Raw genomic sequence first — 23,733 nt, 5'->3', positions numbered from 1 at the left:
TAAACAACTCTTAGGTAATAGTAAACAAATAGTTTTTCATCCCTATTAGGAAAATTACAAAAATTCAAAGTTTCGTCTGACCATTTATCTGATTTATTTTTATACTACTGTGATAGTAACCCGTTTTTACAATTTTTTTTTTTTGTTGGGAAGAAACACATTAGATATTTCCGCTTCTTAATATTTTTGTAGAAAATTCTCAATTTTCATTTGAAAATATTTTGCATCAATTCTATTTCTAAATTTCAATTGCTTTAATAGAATTCAAAATTTTTTCAAAATAAAGGAAAAAAATGTTTATAAATTATATTTGTCAATTAGAAAATGTAATTGAAAATGAATCTGAAAATTTTTTAATTTTTAGAAGATCAAGGTAAAAATTTTATTAAATGAAATGTAAATTTATTTGTTAAATTTATTTACGAATATCTTTAATTGTAAAATTATTCGAAAACAATAATTTCTGTTTTAAATATTTAAAATATTTGGTTATTATTATTTTTCCGTAGGAATTAAAATTCTTCAAAACATTCAGATTCAAACTATTTTGAAATTAATCAACATTAAAAATATTGTTATAAAACATAAAGAAAACAATTACTCCTAGTCTTCGACTGAGTAATTGAGTAATTGAGAAGAAACTTATAAAAAATTTGAATTCCTGTGAAATTTTTATTATTTATGAAAATAATTAAATGTTTGCGTACAATTTTATTAAAATTGTTTTTAAATAATTGAATTCTTTTAGGTAATTTTATTAAAATAGTAGATATTAAAAATCATTGAAATGAGGAGAATTTTTAAAAATAAAAAAAATGTTGACTAGAATTTTATTACTTTTGAAAATAATTAAATTTCTGCAATCAATTTTTTTAGAGTTTTCTTTTTTTCTATAAATCCATTGTTTTCAATAATTAATTAAATATATATATATTGACAAATTTAACTAATATTAGAAGATTTTGAATTATTAAAATTTTCCAAAAATCTAAGTTCATTAAAATTTCTAATTAAATTCATTCAACAGTGAAATTTTATTAAATTTCAAATTGAAACCGTTTGAAATTCATTTATTTATGAGAATTGTAAACGCAACTCTTTTAAAATTGAATTAATTTTAAGATATTCAAGTAAAGTTATTCATTAAATAATTTATTTATTTTAGGATAGTTGTTCAAAATTTTGAGTTATTTAAGAAGAAATTTTTGTCTGAAATTGAAAAAATTGAAGGTTTCGCATTATAATTCGTGGTAATTTTAACGATCCACAAGTTTTGAACGTTCAAATGAACGAAATACTTTTTATTAAAAATATTTTCATAAATTGCTAATTGCAATAAAAATTAAAAACTTTAATTTTATATTGAGAAACTTTATAATTAATTTTATTTACAGTGACACAAAATATTGTACCTAATAAAAATTTAATTTGAAGAAAAAAAAATAAATTTCATTAATTTGAACGTTTAGAACTTTAGGATAATTAATTTTATAATAATTTATCAGTCAAACGAAAAAGACACAAAAATTCAGAATATTTTCTTATGAATTCTAAAAATTTAATTTTTTACTTTTCCCTGAATTTTCTTATGAATCCTAAAAATTTAATTCCTAACTTTTCCCTGAATTCCCTATGTCAGAATATATGATTATTACAATTATAATAATATTAAAACTATATATTCTAATTCGTATTTTATTTTTATAAAAAAAAAAAATTTGAATTAAAAATTGTTACGTTCTAATATTATATTTTTAAAATTGCTAATGTAAGAAATAGTCATAAATACCTATTATTGTTATCATCCACACCATAATATAGCTGTAAAAGCTGATCCACATCATTGACATGAAGAATGTATAGGGATACAATCTCTTATACTTCTCCTGTCTGACATCGGGCATTGTAAATCGACACATATAGTGAATCGGATAGACGAGTGCCCAGGAGAAAATTTGAAATCGTGTACCATCAACTGGTTTCTCCAATGGTGAAACTTCATTTGGATCGTATTCCTTCGCCTTGTAATATTGCGGTTTCGCTGCAATTGGCGCCGCCGGTTGTGCTTGTTGTTGTTGCTGCTGTTGTTGAGGTTGTGGTTGTTGCTGAATAGGTTGCTGCTGTTGCATTTGCTGTTCCTGTTGTTGAGGATCATCCCAAGCATTCAGTACATTATCTGCAAAAAAATCCACTTGAAATAATTCTTAATTAAAGATTCTTTAATAATTAAAATTTATACTTGATTTTTTAAATTTTTTCTGTGATTCTCAACTTATTTATCAATAATTAATTCAATACCTTATTGATTCACGGGGGAAGTATAATATAAATATAATTATTATAACTATTTTTTTTTAAATTATAAGGTTTTGTAAATTTCCTTAATATGGAATTTATTTTTTTTCCTTTAATTCTTTTTTCTAACTTTTTAAAAATTTTCTTTAATTTCAAAAAGGAAAAATAGATAAAATTGAACGAGGAACAAAAAAAACAACAAAAAGAACAAATAGAAGAAAAAACAAAATAAACAGAAAAAGAACAAAGAAAATAAAAATACAAGAAATAAAAAAAGAATAAAAATAAAAATTGAAGAAATAAAAGAAACAAAATAAAAATAAAATTTTCTCTAATTTAAAAAAGGAAAAGTGTAAGAAGAAAAAAGAATAATAAAAAGTGAAAAGTAACGGACCAACTGGATTTTTCCATGGATCAACCGGTGTTGGAGAACTGGGCGCAGTGTATGAAACTCTCTCCTCTTGTAAGGATTTATATGTAACTAATGCGCTCTGTTCTGCTGGCTCTTCATCTTTCGGTAGGAATGGAAGATCATAGGATTTTGCCCAACGTTCCAACGATGCATTATACGACAAAGTGACGCAATAAACAACGTACATGATAAGCATGAAAAGCGCTTCAGGCCTTGAGAAACAACAACAACAAAAAACAAAGAGTAAATTAATCTCTTGAAAAAATATTCTCTTTCTAATTTCAAAAAACGAGTATAATTAATTAATTAACTAAATGAAAAATACAATAGAAATATTTTCAAGTAATTTTCAAAATATTACAATAATCTATTATATAAAGTGAAATACATTAAAGACAGAATTATACCATGAAATTATCTCGTTGGATATTGTGCCGAGCATAACTAAAATGGAAACAGCGTAGAAGAACGAGTCACGACAAAGGGGCCACCAATTTAATTTAGATACTGTTGTTGTGCACAAGCCACAGATGGATATTACAAACATTATGTTGAATACTGCGCTTCCGATGACTCCACTCACCTATATTTACAAGAAAAAAATTAAACATTACAAATTTTAATTTTCTTTATTATTTGAATTTAAATATTTTGGGTAAATATAGGTAAATATTTGTTTAACTAGATATTTATTTTACGAGGGCGCATTTTAATTGTATATTTTATACTACTGTAGAAAAGTAGAAAAAAAGGTTTTGTTCTCTCTTCGTAATTGAAAATTTTATGACATGATAAATGAATGAAATTGAAAAAATGAAGAGATTTCTGTGGATTGAAAATGAAAAGTCGAATGGAAGGAAATTAGAGGGTAGAGGCAGATAAAGATGTCAGGAAATTCGAATAGCAAGAAGGAAAATGAAAAAATGGAAAAGAAGAAAAAGAGAAAGGTAGTGAAGAAATAGGAGAATAGTAGAAATTGAAAAAAAGGAATGAAGGACGAAAATATGTCGATGAAGAAATTTCAAGGATGGAAATAAAAAGAAAATGAAGAAAAAATACGAAGAAGAACAATATGAGAGAAAAAAATGTAACAGAATTAAGAAATGAAAAATTGAAGACAAAAAATAGAAAAGAAGAAAATGAATGGAAAAAAATAAATTCCAAAAAAGAAAATCAAAAAATAAAATCGAAAGAAGGATTCGAATTTTGAAAAACAAAAAACAAAAAGGAAAGTAATAAAAGAAGATTAGATAAACAAGAAAAAGATAAATATTAAATAATGAAAAAAAAGACGAGAGAATGGAAAATATAAGAGAAAAAATAAAGCATAAAAATAGAAATGAAAAATTAAGCAAAAAAAAAAGAAATGAAGACAACTTGTGAAAAAAAGAACATTCAAAAAATCTAAAAAGAAAATAGAAAAAAGTATTTGAATAACAAAAAAGAAAAGTAGAAATTTAGAAAAGAAAAAAAAGATTAACTATGTAAAAAATTTATTTAAAAAGAATAAATAATAATAAAGAATAAATAAATAAATAAAAAGAAAATTATAAATGAAGAAAAAAATAAAAAAAGGAAAAGTAGAAAAGAAGGAAAAAGATAAATAATGAAAAATAAGATGAGAAATAAGAAAAAAAATATCAAAAGGGAAAACAAAATATATAAGACAAAAATACAACATTTTTGTACGTCTGACTAAAACTGTTTTTTAATACTGAAATTAAAGAAAATTTTAAAAATCTCAGAAAAAGAAAAAACAAACAAAAACAAAAGTGAAAATTTAATCAGAAGAAAAAATAAATGAATAAAAATAAAAATGGAACAGAGAAAACCAAAAAAGGGAGAATACAAGAGAAACTTAATTCATTTTTAAAGAAAAAGTAAAGAAAGAGAAAAATAATACATATTACCTAAAGTAAAAAAAAAGAAAAGTACAAATCGAAAAAGAAGAAAATGTTGAAAATAATTAAAAAAATAGAAAAAAAGAGAAATGAAGAATAAAGGAGAAGAAAAATGGAAAGAGGCAAACTGACCAATAAAAATGAAGAATTAACAAAATCTACTTAACTTAAGAACGAGAAATATAAAACAAAACAGAAAAAAGTGAAAAGAGCCATAAATAAACAGTGGAAGAATAGAAAATAAAAAACAATTAATTCAACAATAAAAAATTGAAAAAATTAGAAAAGAAGAAAATATAAAAAAAGGAAAACTAGAAAACAAGGAAAAAGATAAAACATAAAAATAGAAATGGAAAATTGAAACAAAAAAAAAAATGAAGAAAATTCAAGAAAATCTAAAAGGAAAATAGAAAAAAGTATTTGAATAACCAAAAAGAGAAAGAAAAAGAAAAGTAAAAATTTAGAAAAGAGAAAAAAAGATTAACTCTAAAAAAGAAAATTGGAAATGAAGATAAGAATAAAAATTAAGAAAAAGTAGAAAAGAAGAAAAAATATAAATAATGAAAAAGAAGATGACAAAGAAGAAGAAAAATGGCAAAAGGGAAAATAAAATATATTAGACAAAAATACAAAATTTTTGTACGTCTGACCAAAACTGTTTTACTACTGAAATTATAGAAAATAGTAAAAATGAAAATTTCAAAAATAGAGAAGAAGAAAAAACAAAACAGAACAAAAGTGAAAAATTAATCAGAAGAAAAAATAAATGAAAAAAAAAATGGAACGAAGAAAACTAAAAAAAGGAAAATACAAGAGAAACTTAATTAATTTAAAAAAACAAAGAAGGAGAAAAATAATACACAGTAAAATAAAAAAAAGAAAAGTACAAATAGAAAAAGAAGAAAAAATTAAAAATAATGAAAAAAAGAAAAAGGAAGAAAAATGAAGAATAAAGGAGGAGAAAAATGGAAAGAGGCAAACTGACCAATAAAAATAAAGAATTGGAAAAATTTACTTAACTTAAGAACAAGAAATATAAAACAACAGAAAAAAGTGAAAAGATAATAAACAGTGGAAGAATGAAAAAAAAATTTAAGTTAACAATGAAAAATTGAAAAAAATTAAGAGAAAAAAATAGAAAAGAAGAAAACTGAAAAATATGAAATAAGAATAAATAAAGGAATAAACTAAAAGGGAGAAAATTAAAAGAACTGTAAATTAACTTGACCGAGAATTTAACATAAAAAAACAAAAAGTACGAAAGAAGAAAAAAGTGGTAAAGATATAAACAAGCCAGGAAAAAAATAAAAAATGGAAAAATTAAAAATAGAAGAGACGTAAAATGAAAAGAGCAAAGACGAACAATATGAAGAATGAAAAAATATAAGAAAAACTAAATTAATTAAATTAAGAAACATGAATTAATTAAGAGACGATGAAAATGGAGCGGAGAACAAAAGCGCGAGTGAAGCTCTCGCGAAAGAAAGGAAAGAAAAGATATAGACAAGAGGAAAAAGAGATGACAGAAGGAAAACATTAAAAGATCTAATATTGCAAAATGAGTATTTGCTTTCATTGTATACAGTAATACTGATGCATAAGATCAATAATTATTTCCCTTTGTGAATGAAACTTACGCCAATATCGTCTTGCGCAAAGAAGACTCCTATTACAACGGTTGCCAATTCTGGTGCAGACGATCCTGCAGCCATGAATGTTGCCCCTGCCACGTCTGGTGATAATCTTAGTCCTGTAAAAAAAAAATTATTTTTTTTTATTTTCAATCATCTAATAATAATATCACATTCAATTGAATTAAAAATATTTTTCTCTCGATATTAAATTGAAATTGTTTCACTTTCAATTAACTTGAAAATTTGTTGCTTTCAATGAAACTAATAATATTTCTATTTCAATTTAAATGAGAATATTTCACTCTCAGTTAATTTAAAATTATTTTACTGACAAGTGACAATTGAATTATAACTATTTTACTGAAAATTAAATTATAACTATTTTACTCTCTATAAAATTGAAATTATCTTACTTTCGATTGAATTTAAATATTTTACTCTCAATTAAATTGAAATTATTTTACTTTCAAATAAATTAAAGAATTTTACTTTTATTTCAAATAAATTGAATATATTTTAATTTTATTGAAAATATTTTGCTGTTAATTAAATTGATATTTTACATTCAAATTGAATCAAATTTACTTTCAATTCAATTATAACTAGAAAATATTTTGCTTTCAATTAAATTGAAAATATTTTGCTTTTAATTAAATTGGAAATATTTTACTCTCAATTAAATTGAAAATCTTTTACTTTCTATTAAATTGAAATCATTTTAAAGTCAATTAAATTAAAAATATTTTACTTATAATTTCATTAAATTTATTGTACTTTTCGTTTAATTTATGCAATGATCTTGAAAATATATTGCTTCCAATTTAATTTGGAACTATTTTACATTTATTTTAGTTAAAAATATTTTACTCTCAATTAAATTGAAAATAAATATTTTCAATTAAATAAACTATCAATTAAATTGAGAATATTTCTATTTTAATTAAATTAAATTTATTTTACTCTGAATTAAATTTCAATTTGAATTTACAACTATTTTATTTCTCATTAAATTTAAATTATTTTACTATTTATTAAATTGCAAATATTTCTATGTTAATTTCAAATTTAAAGTGAAAAATTAAAGTTCAAAAATATAATAAAGAACAGAAATTTTTTTTCTTTTCATAACTGAATTAATATTTTGCTGAAAATGTTATTATTTCATAATATTTTAACTAGTATTTATTTTTTTCCATTTACGCGACGTGCTTCGAAACAATCACACAAATTATACTCTTTTCCCTCTACGTAAAAATTGTTTTGAAATTTTTCAACTTCACCTCACTTTTATTTACTTAAAAATTTATTTTAATTTCTACATTTAAAAATAAAAATTAAATTAAATTATTATAAAATAGTGATTTAAATTTAAAAATCAAATTAATTCAATTATTAAAAATGTGTATTATTTCACCCGTTAAATTCATATTATTTAATAATTTAAAACAAAAGATAAAACTCGATTCAGCAAAACTCTCATGAGTAATTAAAATATGAACTGACTGCTTCTAAAATTGAATAGGTCGAGAGAAAGAAGCAAAAAAGAAAAAAAAAGTGGAGAAAATAAATTTTTATTTTTATCACAAAGTTAAAAAAAAAATTCGTCTCGTCTCGGACAAAATTGATCTGTTAAGTAGAACAAGTTGTTATGGGGTCAGACAAGATTTTCTCGCACTAAGTGAGATAAATTTATGAGAGATAAAATGAAATTCATGTTGATATGTGAAAAAGCTAACGTCCCCCTCAAAAAAAGCGAGAGTTGAATTCAAGAGGAAAAAGTAATTTTTTATGAGGGAAAATTAATTTTTCCCGTGTACAAGAAAATTTTTTTTCTCCTCAAACATCACATTTTATAAATTATAACAAAACGGAAAAATGTCTTCAAACATTTATATGTATATACGTACATTCATATATAAGTAATTGAATCCATTTAATTAGGAAAAAGTGGGTCAAATTGAACAAAAAATTTTTCTATTCTATAATATCAATTATCCACAATTATTAATTATTAATTACTCTGATTGCTTGTAGAAGAAATAATTAATTAATTTCCCTCGTTAATAATTTAGGTAAAAGGAGATTCATTTATTTAATTAATTATTTAAGTCATAAAATATTATTTCAACCGACATAACTAAAGTCATGAAAGATAATTTCAATTGATAATAAAATTAATAAAATACAACTTCATTAATAATGTCAATTTAGTAATAACTAGAAAATTCCAAATGTAATTTCAAACTCTTTAATTTAAATTTTTTTTAATAAATTAAACAGAAATGAAAATATTATTCTTTAAATAAAGTAGATGTGAAACAAATTTTTTTACATTTATTTTATTCTTGAAAATTTCAAAACAAAGAGAAATATTATCAAATGGAACAAATTTTACTAATTAAATTTTTCTTCAACATTTTTCTTCTGTAAACAAAAATTTTCTCTATAGAAAGAAAAAGGAAGAAAGAAGATTATTTCAATTTTTTTCAAATATGTGTCTACTTGTAATAGTATTAAATATTAAATTAAATTTAATAGATATTGAAAATTAAGAGAGAGAGTTAGAAAATAAAAGAAACCGGGGAAAAGTAATAATGGAAAAAAATAATAGGTGGAGAGAAAAAAGATGGAAAATGGATGGAGAGGAAATTGAAAGATTTAGAGTCTTACTCTCGCAAATCCTGTCGAGGCTGGATACGAAGTAATCATCACAGACTATGGCAAGACCAAGAAAAGTATAGGCTGCGACTAATATGTGAATGATAAGACCACCATGTTTCCTGGCACTGGGGCCCATCAATGGTCTCGGAAATTGTTCGATGGCTGGCGCTGAACAATTTATTCTTTTAGGCCTCACTGTCGAATGTTCAGGTATACTTGTCGTTGATATAATTGAAGGTTCCTGTGCAAAAAAAAAATGGAGAAATTAATTTTCTATTTAGAAGAAAAAGGAAATTTTTTAATTTTGAAAAATAATAAATAAATTTTTCTATTTAAAAGAAAGAATAAATTTTTCTATTTAAAGGAGAGAAGAGATTTTTTCTATTTTATGAAAACGAGATTTTTCTATTAAAAAATAACATTTTTTTTTCTATTTAAAAAAAAGACATCTAATTTTTCTATTTAAAAAAACTGGAGTATTTTCTATTTAAAAGACAAAGATTTTTTCTACTCAAGAAGAAGCAAAAAGTTTTTCTATTTAAAAAATCTACCAATATTTACTAAAAAGGAACAATAAATTTTTTTTATTTAAAAGTAATAGATTTCTCTATTTGATAAAATCTGCGTAAATTTTTCCATTTTCAATAAATTAAAAACAAATATTTCCATTTAACAAACAATCATTTTTTTATACAATAGATTTTTCTATTTCAAAAATATTATAAGACTTTTCTATTTTTAAAAATTAATCAATTTTTCTGTTAAACAAATTAATTTGAAAAATAGAAAAAGAAACTTTTTAATCAAACACAATTGATATAGTTTACGCTAATTCTAAATCAATCAAACAGTACATTTTTCTATTCGAATGAGAAATAACAAATTTTTCTTTTTAAAAAATAAACTATATTTTTTTCTTCTTAAAGGTAATAACAATTTTTTTCTATTTTAAAAAAACAATAGATTTTTCTATTTGTATACTATACAATAAATTTTTGTATTTAAAATAAATGACAAATTTTTCTATTTAAAAGAAACAAATTTTTCTATTTCCAAGAACCAACAAATTTTTCTATTTAAAAGAAACAATAAATTTTTTGTTTAAAAAACAATAGATATTTGTATTTGAAAGCAACAATAAATTCTTCTATTTAAAAGAAACATTTTTCAATTTAAAAGAAAGAATAAAATCTTCTTTTAAAGCAATAAATTTTTCTATTTAAAAAATGCGGTAAAATTTTTTTATTTTAAAGAATGAATAAATTTTTGGCTTAAAAAAATTAATATCCAAAGTAGAAAAGGCAAGTTTTAGTCAGACAATTCTAAAAGTTTAAGAAGTAACACTTATTTTCCTTCAGAAATTACAACTTTTCAGTAGAAAAATCAATTTTAAGTCAGACTTTACTGTCAATATTCCTGTCATTTTAGAATCAGTAGTAATAGTAAATAATAGTGAGACGTAAAATTTTCTTACACTAATGTGACAGAAGTACAATAGCAACTACAATTAAACTTTCTTAAACTTCTGATACAACGTCTGTAAGCGAAGTGTTAGTTAGAAAGGGACAATGTTACTAAGACAAAAGGTATTGTTTCTTGTAATTTTTTTTTTAGTAGTACAAATGATCTTTAGTCAGACAAAAGAGTTAATTTTCGTAAACTTCCTTACTAAGTTGTACAAAAACTTTAGTTAGACAAAGTTGTTACTTTATTGTAATTCTAATGGAAGAAGTGAAATAAAGTGTGTTTCATACAAAGTTGTAAAGAATTCTTCGTAACTTTAGCAAAAGTAGTGAAAGTGACTTTGGCTAAATTTTGTAAGTAGTACAACTCACTTTTAGTCAGACAAATTTGCCTTTTTTGTAATTTTCTTTTGTGGGATAATTTTATTGTTATGCCCTAAGTAGTAAAACTGAGTTTTAGTCAGACATTTGACATTTTCAACGTAAGGAGTCAAAAATATATTTAGACAGATATATTTAAATTACTTTTGTGTCATTTTTCTTTTGCAATATTCATTTTTTATTAAAAAAAAATTCTTGAATTTAAAAAAAAATTTATACATACACTTTTAATTGTTTGTTTTTAATATTAATTTATTTATTTTGAAACAAATTATAATAATTTTTTTAGACAAGCGAAAATGACCATAAATGACAATTTTAGTTGACTAAAATTTTTGTCTTTTGACTACTTAAAAAATTTACCAGAAATTTACTAAAAAAAAAGTTTTAGTCACGTTAAAAGTTTATTTTAAAAATTTTGCTTTTTATCGAAAGTAGAAAAACTACTTTTCAGTGATACGAAAAAATTTAAGTAGAAAAAGTGGGTATTTGTCATAGTTATTTTTTGCAATAATAGTAGAATAAGTAGAATTTAGTCAGACGAAATTGTAAATTTTGTTTCAAATTGTATAAGTAGTATAAAACACTTTTAGTCAGATGGAATTATTATTTTGGGTAATTTTTACTAACACTCCTTGTACAGAAGTTAAAGAAAGTTTGATTGTCTCATTATTATTTACTTTTACTACTGATTTTAAAATGCCATAAACGGAAATTATCCAGTCTGATTAAAAAATGATTTTTCTACTGAAAATTTAGAAATTCTGAAAGAAAATAAGTTTTTCTATTGTTTCAAAATTGGAAGAAACTATAAGCACTGAGTCTGACTAAAACTTGCTTTTTCTACTTGACAAAATCAATTTTCTCTAAATTGAACAATTTATTGCACCTTTTAATTAAAAAAATTAGTTATTTTTTATTTTCTTTTAAATAGAAAAAATTATAGTTTTTTTTTTAAATAGAAAAATCTCCTGTTGTAAATTTTCTATAGAAGTAGTAAAAGCAGTTTTTAGTCAGAAATGGCTTTTGTTTTCCCTGATTTTAAATTTAAATAGTAAATAAAAACAATAAAAAATAATGAGAAAATAAATATTAACAAATTTAAATAACTTTAGTCTAACACAAAAAATACCAGTTTTCTGTAGAAAAAGTGAATTTTTATCAAACAAATTAGTTAAATTTTTGTAATTTTACTAGAAGTAGTAAAAGTGGATTTTAGTCAAACAACGTTTTGATTTCTCTCTGATTTTGAATTTAAATCAATAAAAGTAAACTTTAGTCTCAACAGAACTGTGAGTTTTGAGTTTCAGCGTAAGTAGAGAAAGCAAGTTTTTAATAATTTTTGTCAAACAAAACTTGTTTAATTTTTGTAATTTTCTCTACAAAGTAGTAAAAGTGCCTTTTAGTCAGACAAAACGGCGAATTTTTTCTAATTTAAGAAGAAGCAGTAAAACTAAGTTTTATTCAGACTGGAGTATCAGTTTCCGATAATTTTAGTCCCAGTAGTAAAAGAGTTTCAAGGTCAGACAAAATTAAAACTTTTTACAATTTTTAATACAAGTAGTAAAAGAATTTCTCTAACAGACAACTTTTTTCTTTATAATCGTGACTTTAGTACTTTAGAAAATATTCTAAACCCACATGAAATAAAAATTGAAAACAAGTTTTATTTCGATTTTCAAAGAAAATTCTATAGATGTTCGGATGGAAAAAAAATTGTAAAAAAATATTTTATAAATTTTTCCCAATTGAGAAAAATGTTGTCAAACAAAATTCTATTAGAAAGAAAAATAAATTTTTCTCTGATTGCAAAAAGAAGAAGAATCTTTAAAAAAAAACTTTGAAAAAAGAAACTAGCACTTTCAAAATAAAAACGAAATCTATAAAATAGAAAAAATATTTTTCAAAAAATAAACTTACACTTGTTGAATTTGGAATTTTTCCTGAAATCTTCTCATTCCCATCGCTCTTCTCATCTTCATCCTTACGATCAGGCTCCGTATTTTCTTTTCCCATTGTTTTATCGTCTATCACATTATCCTTGCTTGTCTTTTCACTTTCTTTTGTTTCATTTTCTTTTTCGCTCTCCGGTGACTTTGTATTTTCATTAAAATTATTTTCCTTCACTTGATCCTGAGGGGGTAATCCTTTATTCTTGTCATTGTTTTTGTCCTTTTCATTTTCAAACTGATTGGAATTTAACTGGGACGATTTTATCGCCGTTTCCATTGTTGACGATATTGTCGTTGTATTTGAAACTAAATTCCCAACGTTTAATGGCGATGTTGTCGATGATGAAATCAAATGAATTAAAAAATAAATGAGAATAAATGCCAGATGTAGGGGCCATTTTTCACGACGTGTGAGACGTCGCGTTCTGTGCCTCGTGAAATGCGACTGAAAAATAATATAATTCATTTAGTATTGTTGAAGAATAATGAGAAAAATTTAAATCTTAATATATTTTTTTTATACATAATATATAAAGTGGAAATAAATTTCCGACAAATGTTTCTGTTTTCTAATCAAAGAAATTCTGATTATGGAACATTTAATATTATTATCGTAATATGCAGTTTTATGTTTCCGGTTATAAACTTAGATATTATATTGACTCAAATAATCTAGTCCGGAACAATAAACTTTTTTATTTCTACTGCATTAATTTTAAATACTCGTTTATTGCTTTTATTTTGCGTTTTATTGATATTTTATGCATTTTCTGGAAATTGAAAATAATTTTCAATGATTCTACATCTACAGATATAATTCTGAAAAATTATATTTTTTATTTTAATAACAATTTACAGTTTACAATTTTATTGCAAACTGTTAGTAAATTGTTATTTTTATAATTAAAATTAATAGAACTGTAATTTTTGTAAGTGAAATTTTTGCAATTATAATTTTTGTATTAAACGAATATTTCTTTTTAAAAAATACTTTTCTAAAGGGAAAAGGAAAATCTTTTATAAAAGAATCAATTTAAGATTTTTTTCTCCGAGAATTTTTTTTATTCATGTAATTGAAAGATTTTTAGTTTCAATTTTTGCAGTTGGCAATCAATATTCAATATTCAATATTAAATATTAAATCAATGTGTATCATATTTTTGAAAAAAGATGTTGTAAAAGAAAAAGAATATTTTACAAAAGATTCAATTTTAAATTGTCATTTTTCCTTCATGGGGAGTTTATTTTGAGAATTTTTGTAATTTAAATTCTTTGAATTTATATTTATTGCAATGGACGATGTACTTAAATAAATATATAAATATTTGTTAAAGAACAAATTTTGTAAGAATAAAATATTCAATTTTAAATTCTTATTTTCCGTTCAAGGGAATTAATTTTTATTTCCGTAATTAAAATTTTTACAATTACAATTTCTTACATTCAATACGAATATTTATTTTTGAAAAAATTTTCTCTAAAGATAAAGACGAAAATATTTTTTAAAAGATTCAATTTCGAAATAGTTTTTTTTTCATATCAAAGAGAATTTTTTTTATAACAGATTCAACTTTTAGTTGAATCAATTTGAATCAATTTAAATCGATTTGAATCAATTTGTAGGAAATTTATTATTTAAATTTCTTGTAATAGAAATTTTTGCCATTATAGTTTTTGCATCTGACGAATATTTATTTTTGAAAAATAATTTTTTAAAAGTAATAGAAATATCTTTTATAAATAATCTAAAATCTTATTTTACCTCGGAGAGAATTTATTTTTAAAATTTTACAAATTGAAAACTTTGCAATTATAATTTTTTGCATTAAACGAATATTATTTATGAAAAATACTGCTACGAAAATAAGATGAAAATCGTTTAAAAAAGATTAAATTTTAAATTATTATTTTTTCCATAAAGGAATAATTTATTTTCACAAATTATTTACAATTGAAATTTCTGCAATTACAATTTTTGCAATTATAATTCTTCGCATTTGACAAATATTTATTTAAAAAAAATACATTCTCTTAAAATAAAGAAGAAAATATTTCATAAAAAATTCAATTTAAAATTGTTATTTTCAAGGGAAAATTAAATTTACAGCGGTTGAAAAATTTTCATCAACGTTTAATTTACAATTTTATTTTCTTTTAATTTTAATCTAGTAAAAAAAGCTAAATAAACTTGTCAATATCATGCAAATGAATTTAAGCTGGCAAACATTTATGTTTTCATCATTTCACAAATATAATGTCTTCGCCTCTCTCTCTCTCTATATATATACATATAATGTTAGAGGGATTTTCCAGAAATATCCACCAGGGAACAATATTGACCCAATATAGCGGAAAATGTCATACACGGCGATGATTTTCTTAGAATTCTCAGATAGAAAAAAAGAGCAACTGAAATACAATTTGTAACATAGTAATAAAATTTTACTGGGAAAAAATAAAAATCGATTCTTCAAAAAGAATAGAAAAATAATATTTAAAAAATAAAAGTTATGAAGAAAAATAGAATTATTTTTCTATTATACATGTTAGAATAATAGAGATACTAATGTGTTTGTGAAGACAGATATATCTCGTAAATAATAAATTTACTTTCTATGTAAATTGAGTTCTCATGCGTTGACTGTAATTGAATAATTTGCTTTTCAACTGCAAAGTAGAAAATATCATTAAAGATTTATGAAACTATGGCACGATTTTATAGACTCTCGATATAATTGGAACAAAACTTGTTAAAAGAAAAACTAAAGAGAGGAAAAAAATGTGATTATTAAATGTAAAAATTGTTTTGATAAAAAAACATAATACATAACGTGTAAACATTCGATAAGCTCGTTTCAAACTAATTAATTTACATCTCGCACGCAAAATTATGAGCATGAGGAAGTTATCGATTTCCTGATTATTTCAAATTTATTTTTTTTTTATTTTATTTGAGTTAAATTAATTTTATTTTTATTTTATTATTTCATTATTTCATTATTTACTTATTTTATATTTATATTTATTTGATTTTATTTTTATTATTTTTTATTAATTTATTATTTATTTTTCTTCCTCGTGGAATCATTATTGTTTTATAGGGCATAGAAATATTTTTTATTGAATATAAGCCCGTTCATGATTAAATAAATAAATAAATATTTTAAAGCAAAATTTTTTTTTATTTTAGGGCGAAATACTAAAAGGAGTATCTATCAGTCAGAAGTTCAATTTTGTTCAACAAACAAAAATGTTTGTTTTTTGAAATTTCACTTTAAGTATAGTTATTTAATTGAAATCTTATGTATTTTTCAAGTTTCAATGTAAGTGAAAAAAATATTTTTTGTCAGACAATAATAATAGTAATTTATTTAATTTTTTTTAATTTAGTCATTTATTTATTTATTCAGTAGTAAAACATAATTTTAGTCAGACAACAGTGATCATCTTTTGCATATTAAATCCAAGTTATTTAAGTAATTTTGTGCAGTTTCTCGATTAACTAATATTGGTACTAAGAAATACCTTTAATCAAACAGAAGTACTATTAGTAGTAACAGACTTTTTAGCCAGACGGCATAGATATTTCTTTTAAGTTTAATTGTCTATAATTAGTAGAAATAGTGGAAAGAAGTAGAAATTAATAAAAATAGTTTTGGACAGTCAGAAGAAATTGTTTTTTCGTAATTTTTCTATTAGTAGTAAAAAAATTTTTAGTCACATGAAATTGATGGTTTTCTTTAAATTGTAGTGTAAGTAGGAAAAATAGTTTTAGTCAGACAAAAGTAGTCGTTTCTCGTAATTTTACTATTAGTGACAAAAAAGTATCTTGAAAGCTAATGGAAAAAGTAGTTTTTATTAAAAAATAGGTAATTTATTAAAATTTTAGTGTAAGTAGTAAAAATAGTTTTGCTCAGACAAAAGTGGTAATTTTTTGAAATTTTACTATTAGTAGTGAAATATATTTTTAGTCAGACAAAATTGACGGTTTTCTGTAGTTTTGATTGTAAGTAGAAAAAGTAGTTTTGCTCAGACAAAAGTGGTAATTTCTCGAAATTTTACTATTAGTACTGAAACATATTTTTAGTCAGACAAAATTCACGGTTTTTTGTGGATTAGGTTGTAAGTAGAAAAAGTAGTTTTAAACAGACAAAAGCAGTAATTTCTCGAAATTTTATTATTGGTAGAGAAATTTATTTTTAGTCAGACAAAATTGACGGTTTTCTGTAGTTTTGATTGTAAGTAGAAAAAGTAGTTTTGCTCAGACAAAAATAAGTCACTTCTAGTTACTAGTGGAAAGATAAAAAAAATTGGTAGTCAAAAATACTTTTAGTCAGACAGATTACTTTTAACAATTTAGTGAAAGTAGTAAAAGACATTCTTAGTCAGACCTTACAGTACCATTTTCCATAAATTTTGTCATCAGTAGTAAAGAAAAATTAAGGTCAGACAAAAATTCCACTTGTAATTTAAATTCAAGTATTGATTATACTACAAGTAAGATTATCATCCAAAAATTACATTTCCATCCAAAAAAAGAAAAATTTTCTTCTATTTTTCGTCTAAGTAGTAAAAGTGACTCTTGGCTAGACAAAACCACAAAATTCAGACATAATCATTAAAGACTTCCTACTTATACTCTTTTAACCAAAACTAATTCCAACGAATTATCAAAAACTTCTAAATATTCCCCACTAGAACAATAGTCAAAGTTATATTTTATTTATAACCCCAATGAATTTTTATCCACTGCCTTCATTTCGATTTAAGAGCTTTAGGATTACCTTCAACTGTTTTGTAACACAATAACCAAGAATAGTTTCCCCTTAAAAAAGCAAAAAAAAAAAAAAAATGCTAAATTCTTTCCCCTCATCATATTTTTATATCTTATATGACACATATACATCAAAATCTGATGGTGGCAAACAATGTACATGAGGCGGAAAAAAAATGAAGAAGAAAAAGGGAAAATCCTATAATATAAGGGGTGTGTTTTGTTTGTGTAAATGTTGCTTAGTCATCTTTATCCGTAATCTCCCTCTAAGGGGAAAAATACACTTAAAGAAAATTAGATAATAACGTTTTTTCTGACTTAATATAGAAGTTGCTATATCTTTCTCTTTCCTCTCGCCATATATTTTTTTTCTTCAATATTTTTTATTTACTATATCATTTTTTATTTTTGTTTATAATTGCACATCTTAAAGGCAATGATACCAATAAAGCTCATCGTCTTGAGAATTTTTTTTTTATTTCTTTATTTTTTCATCTTGAAAGGAGAGTCAGAACCTCTTAGGGGAAATTGAATTAATCTTCCCACGGTCTGTCGTTACCATAAGATACTTGAGCTTCATTGACATAATCGTATCAATGATGTATCTGCCTTTCAATACACGAGAGCACTTGAATATTCTTCGTAATTGGCTCCGAATATCTCATCTGCGAATGATAGAAATTCAAAGGTATTTTACACTCCCTGCGATGTTATCGCTATATAAGGTAAAAAGTGAGGAAAAAGAATGGAAAAAAAGAGGAAGGATCGAAGAATAAGTGAAATATAATTTCTTCAGAGATTTCTCCTTTTTTTCCTTGACTTTATTAAAAAACTCGAGTCCTTTACTCTTTAGAAGAGCGAAATAGAAATCTTTTTCATTCACGACAATAGTGGAAAGTTTTTTTTTTTTTAAATATAATTTACATTTTATTGAACAAATGACATTTTAATATGGATAGAAATTAATCTTCATTGACAAAATTAAATACTGTTGTGAAATAAAGTTGGAGAATTTGTGAAAAGAATCAAGCTTTTAAATTTATTTTCGAAAAATTTCTATTGGAATAATTTCTGTTAGAAAAATTCCTCACAACATTTTTTTAACCATGAAAAGTTTTGGTTAAAAATATTCCTATTAAAAGTTTTTCTTAACTAAATAATAAATATATTTACTAAAAAATTACTATTAGAAGTTTTTTCTCAACTAAGAAAATTGTTTGTTAGAAAAATTCGAATTTGAAGTTTTTCTTATCTAAGATAAGTTTTTGTTAGAAAAATTCGAATTAGAAAAATTGATTTTTCAAGACAATAAAAATAATTTAAACAGAAAATTATAATTAGATGTGAATAATAATAATAATAATAATAATAATAATAATAATAATAATAATAATAATAATAATAATAATAATAATAATAATAAAAATTCCATTGGAAAATTTGTAAATAAAACGCATTGAGTACAAAAATAAGAATTTAAATAAATACACATTTCAATGGATATTAATCAAAACATAAAAGGGTGTACATTAAAATATCTGAAGTGCGGTGACAATATAAAGAAATGTCAACGTTAAAATAAACCAAACAAAAAAAATAAATAAATAAAAAGTAAATCAGAAAAAGAACCAAAACTGTTGAAATTTGAACCAAACGTTTCAAATTTAGAACTAGAGGAAAGCAAACAGAAAATATTTTTTCAAAAAAATACCTTTTAACGAAATGTAAACAGGGGAAAAATATACTAATAATAAAACCTTTCACAAAATATTAAAAAAACAGAATAATATAAAAATGAAATTGAAAAATTAAAAAAAACAAATAAGAACAAAATGAAAAATTCGTAGAAATAAAAAATTAAAAAATTAAAATATATAAAAAATAAAAATAATAAATAGAAATCAAAAACTAGAAAGAAACTAAAAAAATAAATAAAAATTAAAAAAAATAAATCGAAAATAAAAAACGAAAGTAGGTTATAAATGAAAAAAATAGAAATTGAAAAATAAAATGAAAATAAGTAAAAAAATAGAAATTAGAAAATGAAAAAATAATACCAAACGAAAAAAGAAAATTGAAAGAAAGAAAAAAATGACATTAAAAATATAAAAATTAAACAAAAATTAAGAAAATAATTGAAAACAACAATTCCAATAAATAAAGAAAAATTAAATTATATAAAAAAAAATTTACAAAATTACAAAATCAATGAAACGAAAACATCAAAGTAAAAAACTTGGATTCACGTCACCTTGTCGTTCAATTAATGTTACTTAAACTACCCTCAACCAATCAACGTAATTATCGACAGCTTACACAAATTCTCTTGTACACTACCTCTATATATTTGACCTCAAAAAGAAAAGTGTGGAAATAAAATCAAAAGATTAAAATCATTGTAATTTTAACCCCAATTTTCTTTTTTCCAAAAAAGAGAGAGAGAGAGAGGGGTAGAATTTTTTTTTTTGTGATTTTAACGATTTCCAGAAGGGTCAAAAGTACTAATTACAACAACCAGATGTCTCTTTTCTACAATTCCAAACACAATCGATCTTAATTAGAGCAATAAAATATCAAGTTCACGAGAGTGAAATTTAAAAAAAAGGCCAAATAGGGATAAGAGAGGAAAGAACAAGAGGCTGCTTGCAAAAATGTGGCTTCAGGCTTTTGTCGATCGTTAAACGTCACAAGTCATGATGATATAGCTACATCTTTCACAGCTTTTACCCCCTACCCCACCCCTTTTACTCCCTAACTGTCCATTCAACCTACATGCACACATATGAACCCCCTCTTTTCGTTTTATATACATATATATATTTTATATATATATCAGTGTATTATATATATATATATATATATATATATATATATATATCCACACACAGACACATTATTATATATACATTGAACCATTTCGTGGTTGAAAATCTAGCAAGTTTATTCTCTATATAAACACAGCCACACTATACAGAGTACTTGTGTTTATAGTCAATAATAGTTGGTTTTCCACAATTTGGTTTTAAAAGAGTGTTATTTTTTATATTAAACGTGGTTTTAATACTTTTAAGTAATAATAAACCTCTTTTTTTAATATAAAAAAAAATACACTTTTTTCTGAAGAATAATGAATATTTACAAAAAAAATAAATATAATAAAAAAATAAAAAATAAAATATAAAAAATGTAATATAAAGAATAGCAAAATAAAAATGTCAAAAAATAAAAAATAGAATACAAATAAATAATCTATTTATATGGGTATTTAATAAATTATTTTTTGGAAAAATTGAAATCTATAATATATTTTTAATTCGTAGTTTTTTCCACAATATTTAATCAATTAATTAAAAATTATTTTCTCATGAATTATAACACTACTAGCAAAACTACACGCGCGCAAGCGCGAATGAAATTTTCTCTACCATTGTTACTTTGAAAGATTTGCTTTTTGTAATTTAATGAAAATTCTTCATTTTTAAAAAATATGATTTTTCTAACAATTTTACTGTAAATTTAATTATTTAAACATTTCGTAGATAAATCGCCAAGATATTTCTAATAAGTTTATTCTAAATTTTATATAAAAATTTAATTAGGTATTTTCCAAATTCTCAATTAGATTTCCTCAAAAATACGATTATATATCAAAAATAATTTTTTGAAAGTAAACAAATAAATTCATTAAAATATTATTAAATTATAAATTTATTTCAATGAAATTTGACAAAATTTCTAATTGTTTTCAATTTTCTAAGATTATTTTTGGAAATACAATTATTTTAAAAAAATTTTAATTACCTACATTTTTTCTAGAAACAATTTTTCGAAATTTCTATGAATTAAATTATTCAAAACTTCAATACTTTTTGTTAAACAAAAATTTAAAAACTTTTTATTTTTCTACTGGAATGAAGATTTCAAATAATTTCAATGAAAAACCTCATGAAATTGAATTATTTTTAAAAATTGCAACTGTAGTTCTTCTATAATTCTCTTTTTTTTTTTTTTGAATTTTTGATTAAAATTATTGAAAAACTTTAAGAATTTTTAAAGAAAAATTTTATCTGCAATTTTTTTAAAATCAATTCTTATCAGAACATAATTCAACCACGAGAATTGGATTATTTAAAGAGACTAATTTTTATAAATTCACAAAATAATGTATTTTCAAAAATACAATTGTATTTATTTTTATATAGATAATTTTTAAAGATGAAAAAATATAATTCTTTAAAATATAAAGTTTTAGAAAATTTTCAATTCTTTCAGTTTTTTAAAATTATTTTCAGCAATTCAAGTATATCTTCAAAAAGTTTTAATCACTATTTTTCAAAAACCTAATTTTTCCATAAATTCCAAATTAAATCTTTCTGAATCATTTTTGTAAAATAAATATTCAAATACTTATTGTTCTTTATTTTCTTAAAATTTCGAAATACTTTCAATGTAAAATCATTGGAAAAATTTTTTATGATAATTTAAACTGCAATTCTTTGAAAAATCAATTACTTTTTTAGAATTTTTGAATAATATTATTCAAAACTTTTAATTTTTAAGAAAGCTAACAAATTAATAATTTTTTTTTTATTTAAATATTATGATACTTTTACAGGAATTAAAATTTCAAAGATTGAAATTTAAAATTTTGACATAACAATTCAAACTATAAAACAAAAAATTAGAATAAAACAACACTAACTTCACGTGAGGACAGATTATGTCAATTATTATAATATATAATTGCAATTAAATCAAAAATGGTTAATATTTTTTTTTTTTTTTTTTTACAATTTTGTTAGACTCTGTAATTTTAATTTATTTTTAACATGATTACACTGAGTATATACACTAATAACGAATTATTCAAATACGTTTCATTCGTGTTAAAAAATTAATTATTTATTTAAAAGATTTTTATTAAAATTTTTTTTACAGACTAATTCAAATTTGGACAGAAAATTGCAATTACTTCAGAAACCTGACATGTAGTAAAAAGACTGACTGTGGATTCGAATTCAGCGTGACAATTTCCCTTGCAAATGGGCGAAAGTTAAAAAAATAATATGAGAAGATAAATGAAGATTATTATTTATTAAAAAAACAATTAATATTGTACTAAAATTGTTTAATCAAAAAGAAAATAATAATAATAACTTCTAGGACAATAATGTTGTTGGACATTACTGAAAGAAAGAAAAATCTATAAAATCGAGTATCATTCCAAATCGTTTCAACTGCATATAAATTTTTCAATTATAGAATATAAATAATATATTATTAAAAGAAAATAAAAGCATAAATTTGTTTAAAAAAAAATATTGAAAGCAAAAAATAGTTATCCTTTCTTCTAACATAAATAGAATTTTTCCTCTATTTCTAATCAAAAAATCGAAATTTTCAATTTTCTTCACCTTCTTTTTTTTGTAAAAGAGAAAATTCGCGAACAAAAGTAAAGAGTTGAAGAAGTTTATTTTTATTTTCCGCACTCTCTTCTTTTTTTTTTTGCTAAAAAGAAATTTAAACAGCTCCCGAGGGAATGTATACTTTCTCCAAAGGCAAGAAAAAAAGAAAACTTTAATTTTAATGAGTCCCTTTTCGCATCGACTTTTTAAATTCGTAATAGACATTAAACTTTGTCCCAGGGACATTATTGTTCATAGATATAATATTTAATAGAGAAAAGAATAAAGATCGCTCATCGTAATTTTTTTTCGGAAGAATATAAAAAATTTGTGAATAACAGATCAATTAAAATTTCTCCCTTTTTTTTCTTTACAAATTATACTAGAGTTTTCTACAATTTTTTTTTTTTATAAACGCAAAAAATAGTTATGATGATGGAATAAAATGAAATTTACGAGCATTGAAATTGTTATTGGAATTGATGTAAAAAAAAGAGAGAAGAAAGGAAGTAAAAGAAAGAAAGAGAATATATAAAAATAATTGACGAGTTTTCATATTTGAGTGATTATATATTTTTTTAATTGAAAAAGCAAAAATTGGATGGGAAAAATTTATTATTTTTTTTTGGTACTGTTTATTTTACGAATTTTTGCGCTTGTTAATTAATTTAAATTGATGAAATACAAATATACTGTTGGCATGGGATAATTACTGTGAAAAGTGAACTTTTAGAGTATAGTATAGATATTAATAATAGAGTTTCAATTATCATATTCACATTATATTCGATTTATTTTCAAGCTATATAAGGTTATAAAGTTGAAATAATATCTATTTGGTTGGAATTGTTTAGT

At 22.5% G+C, this 23,733-nt stretch overlaps 1 protein-coding gene across 1 annotated transcript in view; it reads right to left on the bottom strand.

Moving 5' to 3' along the window:
• The window catches only part of LOC122501063 (probable sodium/potassium/calcium exchanger CG1090), a 31,498-nt gene that overhangs the window by 2,446 nt on the left and 5,319 nt on the right, over positions 1 to 23,733 (bottom strand). Inside the window, exons 2-7 of the mRNA XM_043610304.1 lie at positions 12,668 to 13,144; positions 8,913 to 9,144; positions 6,246 to 6,358; positions 3,115 to 3,290; positions 2,690 to 2,919; positions 1,790 to 2,176 (exon numbers count right to left, since the gene is read on the bottom strand). Of these exons, the coding sequence (XP_043466239.1) occupies positions 1,790 to 2,176; positions 2,690 to 2,919; positions 3,115 to 3,290; positions 6,246 to 6,358; positions 8,913 to 9,144; positions 12,668 to 13,144 (1,615 nt within the window). The remainder of the gene's footprint in view (positions 1 to 1,789; positions 2,177 to 2,689; positions 2,920 to 3,114; positions 3,291 to 6,245; positions 6,359 to 8,912; positions 9,145 to 12,667; positions 13,145 to 23,733) is intronic.

Source organism: Leptopilina heterotoma, unplaced genomic scaffold (assembly GCF_015476425.1).
Source record: "Leptopilina heterotoma isolate Lh14 unplaced genomic scaffold, ASM1547642v1 Lhet_199, whole genome shotgun sequence".
Lineage (NCBI taxonomy): Eukaryota > Metazoa > Arthropoda > Insecta > Hymenoptera > Figitidae > Leptopilina > Leptopilina heterotoma.
Note: the sequence above shows the minus strand (reverse complement) of the source record. Positions and strands in the feature narration are given on the sequence as shown.